General features: G+C 39.3%; 1 protein-coding gene across 1 annotated transcript in view; it reads right to left on the reverse strand.

Annotated features, from left to right (window-relative positions):
• Pkhd1 (PKHD1 ciliary IPT domain containing fibrocystin/polyductin) overlaps positions 1-13422 on the reverse strand; it is a 474396-nt gene that overhangs the window by 239572 nt on the left and 221402 nt on the right. Inside the window, 2 exon segments of the mRNA XM_051152952.1 lie at positions 5714-5960; positions 8480-8612. Coding sequence (XP_051008909.1) covers positions 5714-5960; positions 8480-8612 — 380 coding nt within the window.

Here is a 13422-nt window from a genome sequence, read left to right on the forward strand (position 1 = left end):
TGCTGGTGGGAATATTAAACTAATATGGCTGCTATGGAAGTTCCTTACAAAAACAAAAGTACACTAGCACACATATGATCAAGCTTTATCACTCCTGGTTATAGACCCAAAATACTCTATATCACCATTCCAGAGACACTTGAATATCCCTATTAATATAGTAGTCACATTAGCCAAGAAACTGAATCAACCTAGATACCTATCTAAAGATGAATGAGTAAATGAAATATAATACATACAATGGAATTTGATTCAGCAGTGAGAAAAAAATGAAACCATGATATTCTCAGAAAAACGGATGCCACTAGGGATGATTATGTTAAGTGAAATAAGATTAACTTAGGACAAGCCCCAGAAGAGTTATCTCACATGCAGAATTTAAATTTAAACCTGTGTGTGCATGATGCGTTTGTGTGTGTGTGTGTGTGTGTGTGTGTGTGTGTGTGTGTGTATGTGTGTGTGTATGGTGGTACTGTGTGTACATGGTACTAATGTGTGTGTGTGTGTGTGTGTGTGTGTATGGTGGTATTGTGTGTACATGGTGCTACTGTGTGTGTGTGCATGGTGTGTGTGTGCGTAAATGTTAGGACAAGCCCCATGTGTTTTTATCTCACATGCAGAATCTAATTTTAAGCCTGTGTATATCAGTACCTCTATCTGTGTGTGCATGCATGTATGTCTGCATGTGTTTGTGTGTCGGGGGGTAGTTGAGTACATCTGTCTTTTATGAAACTAGAAAGGGAACCATGAAATCAAAGATAGAAATCTTAACGGAACCGTAACAGAAAAATAGAGAAGGTAATTAAAATCTTGTGACATGATAACCAAAGGCATATGTGGTGGCTTGAATGGGAATCGGGGCATATATTTTAATACCTAGTGCTAAATTGGTGGAATGTTCTGGGAAGGATTAGGAGGTGTGGCCTGGTTGGAAGAATTATGTCATTGAGGATTCAAAAGCCCACGCCATTCCTGGGTAGATTACTCTGCCTCGAACTTGTGGATCAAAGCGTAAGCTCTAAGCCACTGCTCCAGTGCCATGCCTGCTTGCCTGTTGCCATGCTTCCTGCCGTCATGGTCACAGACTCTATCCCCATGAAACTATAAGCCCAAAAAAATTCGTTCTTTTATTAGTTTGCTTTGGCCATGGTGTTTAATCACAACAATAGAAAAGTAACTAAGATAGGATGGGTATTTGGAATAAAAAAAAGGGATCAGCACCAGAGTAGGGTGTATGTCAGAGTTGAGGGTGGGCAGGAGGGAAGGGATGAATAAAAGCAAAGTGTAAGTATATACATATATGAAAATGTCATAATAAACCATTACTTTATGTTATACCTTAAGAAGTTTTTAAATAGAAGGAGGATAAGAAATAAAGCAGTAAGGGAAGAAAGGAGAGAGAAAGGGAGGGAGGGGAGGGAGGGGAGAGAGGAGATATAGAGAGGGAGAAAGGGAAGGAGGTTGGAGGAAAGATAGAAAGGAAGGAAGGAAAAAGAGAGGGAATGAGAGACGGACGGAGGAAAAAGAGAGGAAGGAAGAAAGGAGTGATGGGAGGAGGGGTGGAGGAAGGGAAGAAGGGAAGGAGGGAGGGAAAAAGGAAGGAAGGAAAGAAAGAAGGAACAAAGAAAGGAAAGAAGGAAGGAAAGGGAGGGGGAAGAAACCTGATACTTAACTAATAGGATAAAATAGGTAAAAAAAAAAAAAAAAAAAAAAAAAAAAAAGATAACTGACGATAACTTCTATGTTTGGTTAAGACGAGCATTTGCCTTGGTGGGGTTCTAAACACCCAGGGAGGAACAAGTCTATGGAGGAAAGCCATAAATCCACAGTCACACTGAGTTTCAAATGGATGTGTAAGAAAGAGTTGCTTAACAGAAATATAAGCAACCCACAAACACCAGCCACAGATCTCTCTCCTTTAAAATTTTGTAGTAGCTACATTAAAAAAATAAATAAATTATTTTTCACCATAGAGTAACTCAATATATTTTCATAGCATTTCATCTCAACCAGTAATAGCAAATTGTTGAACCATGTCATATTGTCTTTTCATAACATCATAGAAATATGGCATATAATTTTTCCTTAGAGTATATCTCAATTTATAATACCATATTCTATGTGTTCACTAGTTATGTTTGCCTAGTGACTAACATATCAACCAATGCAGACTGAAGTGTAGTAGAGCAGCTGAGCTAGAAGAAAAACTGGAGAATCATCACTGAATATGAAAATAGAACACATGGCTTGTTAAATATATATGCGTTTGAAGGAAAAAGGTCTACAGATCCTCCATAAACATTGGCACTTACAGGACAGAGAAAAGAGCTGTGGTACCTCCAAGGAAACAGTATTTTCCATATACAACAAGGCACATGTACATATGAACCCATGGAGGCTATGCCAGCTTGCATAAGATTTGCATATGTTCATGCCAGACAAAATGGTAGCATCATGAAAGAGGGGAGGTGGGCATGAATTCCACCCCCTAGCTGAGGAGCTATTAGCAATTGATTAATACTGGGCAAGCGAAAGTCAGATTTATTGACTGGAGTGGTGCCTGGTATATCAATCACTCTAAAACAGGCTCCATCTCCCCAGCACAAACCGGACTCAATAGAAGGAAGGGATTTTAGAGAAGTTGAGGGGGGGGGGGGGTAAAGGTGATCAAATACATTGTATGAAATTCTCAAATAATTAATTAAAAAATATAAAAAAGATCTAGAAGCACACATAAACACACACTATTCACAGTGTTACCTATTCAGAGTAATTACATATAGAAGCAGAAGAAGTTATTGATAGGAATCTAGAGATAGGAAAAAGAGTAGGGTATGGGAGCCAAGATGGCTCAGCAGGTAAAGGTACCTGTCGCCACCAATTGCAAAATAAAGTCTAAGTCCAACTCCAGGAACTTACATGGCAGGACATTCTCCTCTGACCTCCATACAGGCACCATAGTATGCACACATGTGCCCTTCCACACACAATAAATATATTAAAATGTGATCACAATTTTTAAAAGGGAAACTTCCACAACTCTATGAGTCCTTCCATCACTATGGGACCAAGATATGTTTACTAACATAACCATAGTCCAAGCCAAGATCCTGACTTAACATCATCATCTTCTGAAGTCCTGGAAGAATGCTGCTAGAAGCCGGAGCTTGGGATTAATCCCTTTCCACAATACCACCAAGAAGATGAAGCGTGCTGCCATTTAACAGATGATAAACTTGACTCTGCCTTTTACAGGGCAGCCAGTTGCTCTTCCCTTGGATATTGGATTATTATGACCAACTTCAAATATTTGCTTGCTTCCATCCACCAAACTGCTAGTGTTGGGTCACAAAATCTAAAAAAATGTATACGACAGATCTGGGCTCCACTCAGGTACAAATACGACAGTGAGAGACAGTGTCCTATGGTTACTAACATCAAACAAAGAACTTAGGGACAGTGAAAAGGAGCCAGAGATGGGGGCCTAACAGAAAAGAAATCACACCCCAAGTATTGGCTTTTAGCAAATGGGAGGAGAGCAGGGCTTTGTTTGTGCAAATACGCCTCACTCCTTGCCCTCTGGGGACCGCTTGCTGAGAGAAGCGGGTACCAGTTGAAAGTGAAGACAGCAGCATTTGCCCCAGGGTAAATAGCACAACAAATTAATCCTTTCTCCATGAAACACAACAAAGTTTGTATCCACGCTGAATTCAAATTGCTCATTAGCAGTGACATGTTCCTAATGAGGTTATAATGCTCTGGGACAAAGATCAAGCCACCAAGCACAAAGGGGGGGGGGGGGTGGCTAGAAGCACAGAGTGCACAATCAGAAGGACCTGGGAGTAGGGCTACCCGAAGGTTCCTTTGCATCATCTGAGCTTACTCATTCAGGATGTCTGAGGTCCCTGCTGAAAGTCTGCATTTCATGTTTCCTGCTGCTGCTGCTGCTGCTGCTGCTGCTGCTGCTGCTGCTGCTGCTGCTGCTGCTGCTGCTACATGCTGTACCATACACCGCTTTAATCTGCCCGCCCTCATCCTTCTTCTAAGTGAGGGCACAAGGCTAAACCACCATCAGGAGCATGCCAAGGCTTCCCTAAGACTAATTTGTGACAGCTGAGTATTTGGGCATAAACCTGTGGGTTGACTTAAACTCTTAAAGCAGAAGTGTTGGCAGTAGGGCAAAGAATCTCCTTTGACATTGTGGTACTAAAGAGGTTTCCAGGGCACGGGGTTTTGTATTTTAAAACTGGGGTCACATTAAAATGAAACAGGGTGACTATTTCACGTTACTAGGAGTCTTTGGGACTCCACCTAGAAAATAACATTAGCACTGTCATCTATGTCATCCGACCCAGGCAAGAAGATTTTGACCTGTTTTTGCAGCTAAGTGCTACACAGCCTGGGAGATCTCCAAGAACAGATATTGGGACAAGGATGAAGCACAGAAGAGCCTTCATTGTGCTTCGTCAGTGCCCCAGAGGCCACCTAAGCAAACCTTAAAGCCATTTAAAAACAAGTTTGGCAAATGCCTATAGATAAATATCATACAAGCACATGATGTTCCTCACACAGATCTCTCATTATCATCACGTAGGGAAAAAATATAAAAAAGAAAGTAGTGACCAACAGTTGTTAAAACCAGTTTTCATAAAAGTGTAATGGTGGTAATGAAAGTCTGGCTACATTCCTGAAGAGGTTATACTCTGCACAAGCAAAATTAGAAGTGAAAAAAATCTTCCTCTATCACTCTTACATTACTCAGTGGGGTTGGGGCCCTTGGACAGTAGAGAAAAGAAGAAGTATTTTGGAAAGCAGAAAGAGAAAATATTTGGACTATTCAAAGATAACTATATTTTTAAGTCTTCCAAATAAGGATGAGAAGATGCGGTTCTCTGTGTACTCAGTATGCAGTTGGTGTGATTCTCCCCCTCTGGAGTTTACTCCTTCAAATAAGTTGCCAATGTGGTCTGACGGAATTACTTGGCTTAATATTCATGGAGTTGGGACACTTAAAGGGAGGAAATAAGTGTGGCTAAATATATACAATGCATTTGAAATAGGTAAAAGAGAGAACCCCAGACACTCAGCAATCATTACCTGGAAATTAAAGAGGGCAGAGGCAATCCTATTATGCATTATAAACAGCCCAGCTGCTGACTTAATGGTAGCTTGAGTAGCATAACCAAGGAGTCCTTGCTTCAATATTAATAGGAAAGGTAGTGTACGGATCCAATAGTTCATGAAATTAACAAGGAAAATGAACTAGAGTGAAGCACCCTGGTACATCAGAGAAGGCATCAGCAATTGCTCCCCAGAAGCACACTGAACACTTAAAAAGAGCTTGGGGAAAATGCGTGTATATAAATGAGGGTGGCATTATTGGATTTTTTTTTTAAATACTACTTGTCATTTAAATAACTTTCAAATATTTTGCTAGTCATGAGTCTTTTAAAGAAGAAACTCTTAACTCAAAATGTCAATAAGGGGTCATGGGCTATGACATCTGGTATGAAGATCCTGCAAGCTATCATTTGAGTTAGCCTAAAACCACCAGAAGTTCATGACTTGGCTGTGGTCAACATTAGTCCCACTTCACTTTCAAAGAAAATACTTCAAGTCATCAAAAAACTCTTTCCCTTCTATAATCTTGGGCTGCCTGAATGTCATGCACATACCCATTGACAAGCTTAGAAGTGGAGTTAAATCTACTTACAAACCAATAGACATACGATGAAAGAGAACAGCTTCCCCGCAGATGCTGCCAGGGACAATCTGACTGAAGCTTGCATTGGCCATGCATGTGTCTGAGAGGGTTTCCATAGATGCAAGAATGTGACTTCCATTTTTCCCAGACAGGGAGCCATCCAAGTCTTCCAAAACTGCTGCATGAGGAAATGGAAATGCTACTAAATTTGGAGAGTTTGCAAACTTCAAATGCCTTGTCTTCACAGTAAATCCACCTACAAATTAGAAGACAGACTGTTACATATGATATGAGTCTGTTATTACAAAAGGCAACTAAATTCACAGGATTCCTTTCAGTACTTTCTCTAGAGTGTTATACAATTTTATAGCTTGTTCAGTTTTTCACTCAAGAATAAAAACACAAGTATCTCCTTATGTCAGGATACATGGGTTAGAGATACTGGGGGCCAAGAATAATATGGTCAGACACAGTTCAGTTTGTTCTGTAGGGTAGTGATTTTGTACCCAGGGTTATTTCATTCTCCAAGAGACATCTGGCATTCTTTTGAGTCATTATGGGTTTCACAACTGTCACGTTGCTGGTGCTACTGACAACTGGAAAGTTTGTATGTTAATTTTCCTACAATAAATAGAACTTTCTCAACAACGGAACAGTATCCCCAGGTACAAAGCATACCATGTGGGATGGGGACCTTCTATTAAGAAACAGAAGCACAAGCATTAGCTCTCTAAACACTAAAGGTGCCACACTCTACTCTCTTAATCTTTTGGCTTCCATTCCTCTGTTGTAAGCCCAACTTCATCAATAATACTTCACACTGTGAGGCTTATACTTTAATAACTTCCTTTCAAAACCAACATCCTACTAACCATTAGTATAAGTAGTATTGGGAGCACACTTTATAAATATTAGCTCTAGGCCACACTTCTTGGTACATACTCTGATGTCACTACCACTGCCAACTCACCTATCTAGGAAAATGTTTTATTCACACACCCCTGTCACTAGAGGAGAAAGCACACAACATCCAATACATACATTGCAATAACATTGTGTTAACTACATTGTAAAATACATAAATTAAAGACAAAATATGAGCAAGATGTGCAAAGATGTAGCATTTTCACTGTGCTTATCAGTGAATTATACACAGTGAAGCACGTGTAATGTCTATTTTGTAAAGTACAAAACTTACTAATATCACAGTGCCCTGGCCTCTATAATGGCCTTACTCTGGATGTATGTTTCATTTCCAAAGCAAAAACCTGATGTGTAAAATCTCTAAGATTTTGCCAATGCTGTTTTTAATACCTAGAATTCATCCTTCTCTCCTGTTGTAGTTTTCTATACCCTTTGAAGCCCTGCAGGAGAGTCACCAAATCAATCATCCCCGGTCCTTCCAAATCAATCCATCCCTGGTCCTTCCAAATCAATCCATCCCTGGTCCTTCCAAATCAATCCATCCCTGGTCCTTCCAAATCAATCCATCCCTGGTCCTTCCAAATCCATCCCTGGTCCTTCCAAATCAATCCATCCCTGGTCCTTCCAAATCAATCCATCCCTGGTCCTTCCAAATCCATCCCTGGTCCTTCCAAATCAATCCATCCCTGGTCCTTCCAAATCAATCCATCCCTGGTCCTTTCAAATCAATCCATCCCTGGTCCTTCCAAATCAATCCATCCCTGGTCCTTCCAAATCAATCCATCCCTGGTCCTTCGTTGACTGTGATCACTTCACTAACACTGCTCTCGTCACTCTTCTGAAATTATGTTCTCTGATACTTATTTTTGAAGAACTGTGCATTTTCCCCCTGTTTGTTCCCTCTAGTTCCTTATGCAGAGCCTATAATAGACAATTTTTAAAAAAAAAAAAAAAGCTTATTCACCCAACATTATCCAGTGACAAGAGCTTTTTTGTTCAATATCTGATGCATGATATAAAGTCATCAAAGAATCAGAGAACTATGAACTGATGTGTTCACCATAGGGCATTTTAATATTCCTATGACTGTTTCACAATCTTAAACTCAAATACCCCAATCTTTGGCTCTTCCTACATAGGGATAAAATAGTAAAGTGGGAACTTGCTGATTACTCATTTAATTAAAAAAACAAACAATTATCTAAATTGGTGATTCAAACCACAAGAGCATATTTACTTGAATTACTTGGTTTGGCTGTTTACAACAATCAGATCAACTAAATCGTTCTCTGCCTTGGCCCAGGAGTCCTCCAGGAAGTTATTTCTCACCACTCTGTGGCACCGTTAACAAGACATCAAGAATTGCCCTTGTTTTCTTTGTGTACACATCACAGACAAAGTTGTTGAAAGCATTAGGTACCCTGGCTCAGACTCTTTCAGCAGAGATACAATCAAGCCAGTTTATGCCCATGTGGTCATCATCCATCTAATTTCATTTATCCATCTTATGGATGAACTTCTAACTACAGGCAGCAGCCTTTCTTGCATGTTCCAGTTTAAAAATAGGCACTAACCAACAGAGAAGTCCCCACCCCATGAAACTGAAAGACCAAATGAACCATAGAAGCTTAATAGAATGTGATGCTCTCTGAGACATACAGAGGATGGGAATTCCAGAACACACATGGGGAGCACCTATCCTCCTAAATTCCTTTGTGAAACTTAAATAGTTTCTGTTGATATAATCTTACAACTTAAAGAAATATTGACTCATAAAGCTTCTGCCATTCTTTGTCATACTCACCTGAGCACTGGTCTTGTTTACTATCTGTCCTGTCTGTTCAAACTTACCCTGTCCCTGGGAACAGCCAGAACAGGTTCTGATGGCCACACAGTTGAGATCAAAATTAACAAAAGTTGTATTAGAAATCATCAGTTCCCATCTTTTGGGCGTTTTAATTCCAGCTGGCATACAGAGACGTCCCTGTCATTTTTTTTTTTAAACAGAGAGAGAGAGACAGAGAGAGAGAGAGAAAAGGAAGACTACCAGTCATATGAAATGTAGTCATAATGCAAGAGTAATTAAAACAAGAATTTGCAATCTACATACTAAAATTATTCAAACAAAGGACACATGCTACTCATATTTATGAAAAAAGAACTTATATCTAGGAAACAGAAACCACAAATCTCAAAATCAAAAAACACTCAACTTACAATCAAGGAAAAAGTTAGGATATAACTCTAAAGTAAAACGTGTCTATGGTAACTGGCCGTATTTAAGATGTTTAACATCATATAAACTAAGAAAATGCAAGTAAGATATAATATATCGATTAGAATTTTAGATTTTTTTAATGGATGCAAGCTATCCTGATGAGACCAGATAGGCTGCAGTCAGATAGTGGGGGAGGAGGCCAGGCCCCTGACGCCTGTCAGAGGACTAGGAGAAGGGAATAGGCAGAAGAAGGAGGGAGGGCAAGAAAGGGGAGATAAGAGAGAGGGTAACAATCAGGATGTAATGTGATTAAATTATAAAAATTTAAAATAAACAAATACATAAATGGCAGTGTCAAGAACCTATGAAGATGAGGTGCCTCCACTAACGCTCACATAGGGAAGATGGAAGACAGTGGGAAAGCCACAGTGGAAACCACTTTGGCAGCTTCTCCTCGTGTCTCACACGGCACAGCCATTCAATTGCTGGGTAGTGATCTTATAGAAAAAAGAAGTGACATTCATACAAAAATATTGCCTAAGTGGTTATACCAAAATGTTTATTATCACCAGATCTAGAAGCAGCTCAAATGGCTTTCAGCAAGTGAGAAAGAAAAAAAACTATGTTACACCGGTACAGTAGCATAGAAGTCATTAATGATACAAAATATAACAAGTTGAATGAAACTCTAAATACATTTGGCAATGAAAGAAGCCAATTCCAAAAGGATGCAACCCATATGATCCCACTTATGTGATTATTGCACAAGAAGCCATCCCAGCTTAGTGATGGTTCGCATTAGCAGTGAGTAGGGTTAGAGAGAGGGTGCCTATGGGAGCAGAGGTGGAGGCAACTCTTCTGGATATAATCATTAATAGATTCTCTTCCTAATAAAGACAGAGTGGCAAACATCACCACTATACAAAGGGGTGGTAGAACACCTGAAAAGGGTGGAGGCAAGCAAAGGTTCTTCAGACCGGAGTGGCTGTCCACTGTATCACATTGCCTGCACTAAGGGAAGTATCATCCTGTCCTGGGCATGGACAATAGAGAAATAGCAAGCTGGCAATTGAGAAAGCTATCGAGTTTCCTTGGGGACCTGGGAAGAAAGAATCTTAAAGAAGTGAGCATAAAAACATAGGACAATAGGAATTCAAGTGAGATGAAAGCAGAAAGAAAAATGGGGCTCGGTAGAAAAAGAGGATGGATAACAGAGAAGACAGGAGGGAGATGGAGACGTAAATGCAAAGTGTATTGCAACATCTACAAAGATGCTATGATGAAACCCTACTTTGCACCTTAACTTAAGCAATGAATTTACAAAGAAAAATGTCTGGTGGGGGCATGTGGAAATATCTCAATGGACAGTTGAAATGAACAATCTACTGCTAGAAGATGCAAGACTGCTGCAGAGCACAGAGAAGTGTGCATGCTGGAAGCTCCTGAAGCTCTGGATAGGGGAGAAAAACTCCCATAGAATATTCCACTTCCCCACTGAATGGCTCTGGGAAATGTGCTTTAAACCTGAACTTCCTCCCTCCCAACCGCCCCCCCACCCCCGGCTCCGAAATGAGAGAGTTGAATTACATGAGTTCTCAGTGTAAGTTTTAAAGCTCCAAGAGTCTATACAGATAATTTTTAATGAGAAACGTAAGGGTGAAAATAGTTAGAAACTGTCAAACACCAACAATTCCTGGTGCGAACTCAATAAACAGAATTTGATCACGAGAAAATATTTGGTACAGTCATAAAATTGAATAACACACAAAGACTGGAATCAACTCCTACAGCACAGGAACACAGAGAGAAAGATAATGGGCATATTACTGTGCCAAAGAAACCCAGCAACTCTACAGTTATGTGCTCTGTGACTTTGTTATATCAAATAACAAGAAGGAAAAAAAATCAATTCGTACCCTCAGCTGAGGAGACTTGAGTTTAAATCTAGGACTACAAAGGGGTCTCTGCAAGAGAAATGAGTAGCCTTCTGATCTGGGTGGCACACAGTTGGTTTGCTTTGTAAGAAAATGGCGATCACTATTGTTACACACATACATATGCATGTGTATTCTGCATAAAAATATAACTTCAGTCTTCTGAACCCTTTTTCATTGTTTGTGTGTATTTGATTTCAAGGCTGACTACTGTGTATTCTCTAACTACTACCAGGGCCCATACCTAGGAGAAGTTAATTTTCCCTCTTCTAGCAGTAACTAATTGCTGATAGTTCTTTGTCCAGGAGTAAAAGGACTATCAATTTGAGAGTTGGGGGGTATGAAAGAGTTTGAAGGGAGAAAAGGGAAGTGGGGGAAATGAGGTAATTCTGTTTTAATTAAAAATGTGCTTACAAACCACACTGTGTGCTTTTCTCTGCAAATATTTCCATGTAACATTTACTCTCGAAAGGAAGGCCAATAGAAAGTGAAAAATAGCTGAGCATGGCAGGGTAAGTAAAGAAAGAAGGTAAACAAAGCCCCTCCCTAGTTGAGAACTTTCTGGCCCTTGATGGCTGCTGAGATGGGGAGAGATAGCTTTCTTCGAGGGTGTTGTCCTTGAGAAGGTAACCATGTTTCACTAGATGGATTTATGTCCTTGCACACACAGGTTTCACTAAGTGGATTCAATAGATTTTTTTTTTTTTTTTTAGTGAAAAGATCACATGAAGGAATAGTGGGGTAGGAAAAGGAGGAGTTGAAGTGAAAGGAACGAAGGAGTGGACTTGGTCAAAATGTACTATATGCATGCATGATCTCTTGAGAATTAAAAAAAGAAAAGGAAAGAAGTTTAAAAATTGAAGTCTGGAATTGCTGAGGTATGGTTTAACATCGTTAATGTAATTACGACATCATCACAACCAGCAGGCATGTTGAAATTTTAATCCCAATAGCTACAATGTCAAAGCGTAATGAGTATGTGAGAAATGGGGAAAATATCTTCGAAAAGATGCAGCACAGGACAATACAGACCAAGTTTAAAACGTGGGGGAAAGGAAAACAAAAATAATGATTAAAGCTGAAAGCACAAAAGAAGACGGTAGAAAATGCAAATACACGGGACACATCAGCATGGATGGTAATTGAAACCACGAGAGAAAATGAGATTTCTCCCAGCAGGAGCAAGCACATTGAGAAAAGAGGGTCCCTGCAACAGAATTTAGAGAAACGAAAAAGATGAAAGGTCTAAACTGGGGTAGACAAATCCCCAATGAAAATGAGAAATAACCCCTGGAGAAAATGGAGGAAGGATGGAGCAGCCTCTTCTGCAGCTGCTGGGTATATTAATTCACATTTTTATTTTAAACATTTTTCAAGTGAATGAAGAAGTTGAAAGTATGGAGAATTTTTTTGCTTAACAATGATCCAGGCTCAACAATTTACACGTTGCCATCTTATTCTCATCAGCTACTTTTTTCCACTAAATCATGTGGAATGTATTTGCATATGTTATGCTACATCTGCACACACAGAGACACACATCTATAATACATCTTTCACACCTGTAAAAATGGCTGGCTGCTTTAAACAAAAAAACAAATTCTTTCCAACAGCAACAAAAAAGACAAGTCATCCTGCAGATAGATACTCAGGAGTATAGGGAGACCATAATTTAAACCCAAACCAGGATGCTTCTAAACATGAAAGCGGTGAAAATTAAATAGGATGCTGAGCAGCAAGCATGAGAAACTGCTTGACAAAACTACAATGTGGCATGAGAGCACCCAAACCTTTCTTCCTGAATTCAAAGGAAAGTATTCTATGCACGTGAACACGTAGGTAACATAGCAGATGAGAGTACCATCACAAACACACCCTTAATTCCACTCTCCTAAAAAGAAACACGAACCAGTATCTGTTGGAAGATATGGTTACCTTACAATAATTGTATGCTATCAATTAAATGTGAATGAGAAGACCAAACTCTCTGGAAAAACAAAACAACAACAACAACAACCTTAATTCCACAAAGTCAGGAAAGGATGAAAGACAGAAACCAAAATCTTATTCCATAGTGAGCCCAGCAGCCTCCTTGTATTTAATTTTTTAAAAAGATACCTGACAATGTGACTCCAAAATAAACTTTAAAAATCCATTAATTGAAGATTGTTATTTTGTTGTTTTTGTGTCAATCACAGAATTTCTCAGACACTCTAATCCTCTTTACTTTTTTTTTTTTTTGCACATTTATTTTCTTGTGTATTTTTAAGAATTATAGGACCACAGTGTCCAGGTAGACAGTAAAATAGTTGTTTTAATGACAACAATTAACATATCTGTTATCCCACTTTTTACTTATTTATTTATTTGGGAAAGAGCTGCTAAAATGTGTTTATTTAGCAGAAATTGCTAGTATGGCCCAATTTGATTAGTTGTAATTCTCATAGTGTATTCTACGTCTTTAGACTTATTCGAGATTGCAAGTCCGAACAGTTTTACAGTAAAGAACAACATAGGGTAAATGAAATTAACCAGTGTGTTTATAAAACACTCCCTTAGGACAAGATATTCTTAGACAATTCTTCAGAGAAAATGGCCTAGCGGTTGGTAAATATTTCCCACCAAAGCCACTTCCCATATGT

The sequence above is a fragment of the Acomys russatus genome, chromosome 11 (assembly GCF_903995435.1).
Source record: "Acomys russatus chromosome 11, mAcoRus1.1, whole genome shotgun sequence".
NCBI lineage: Eukaryota > Metazoa > Chordata > Mammalia > Rodentia > Muridae > Acomys > Acomys russatus.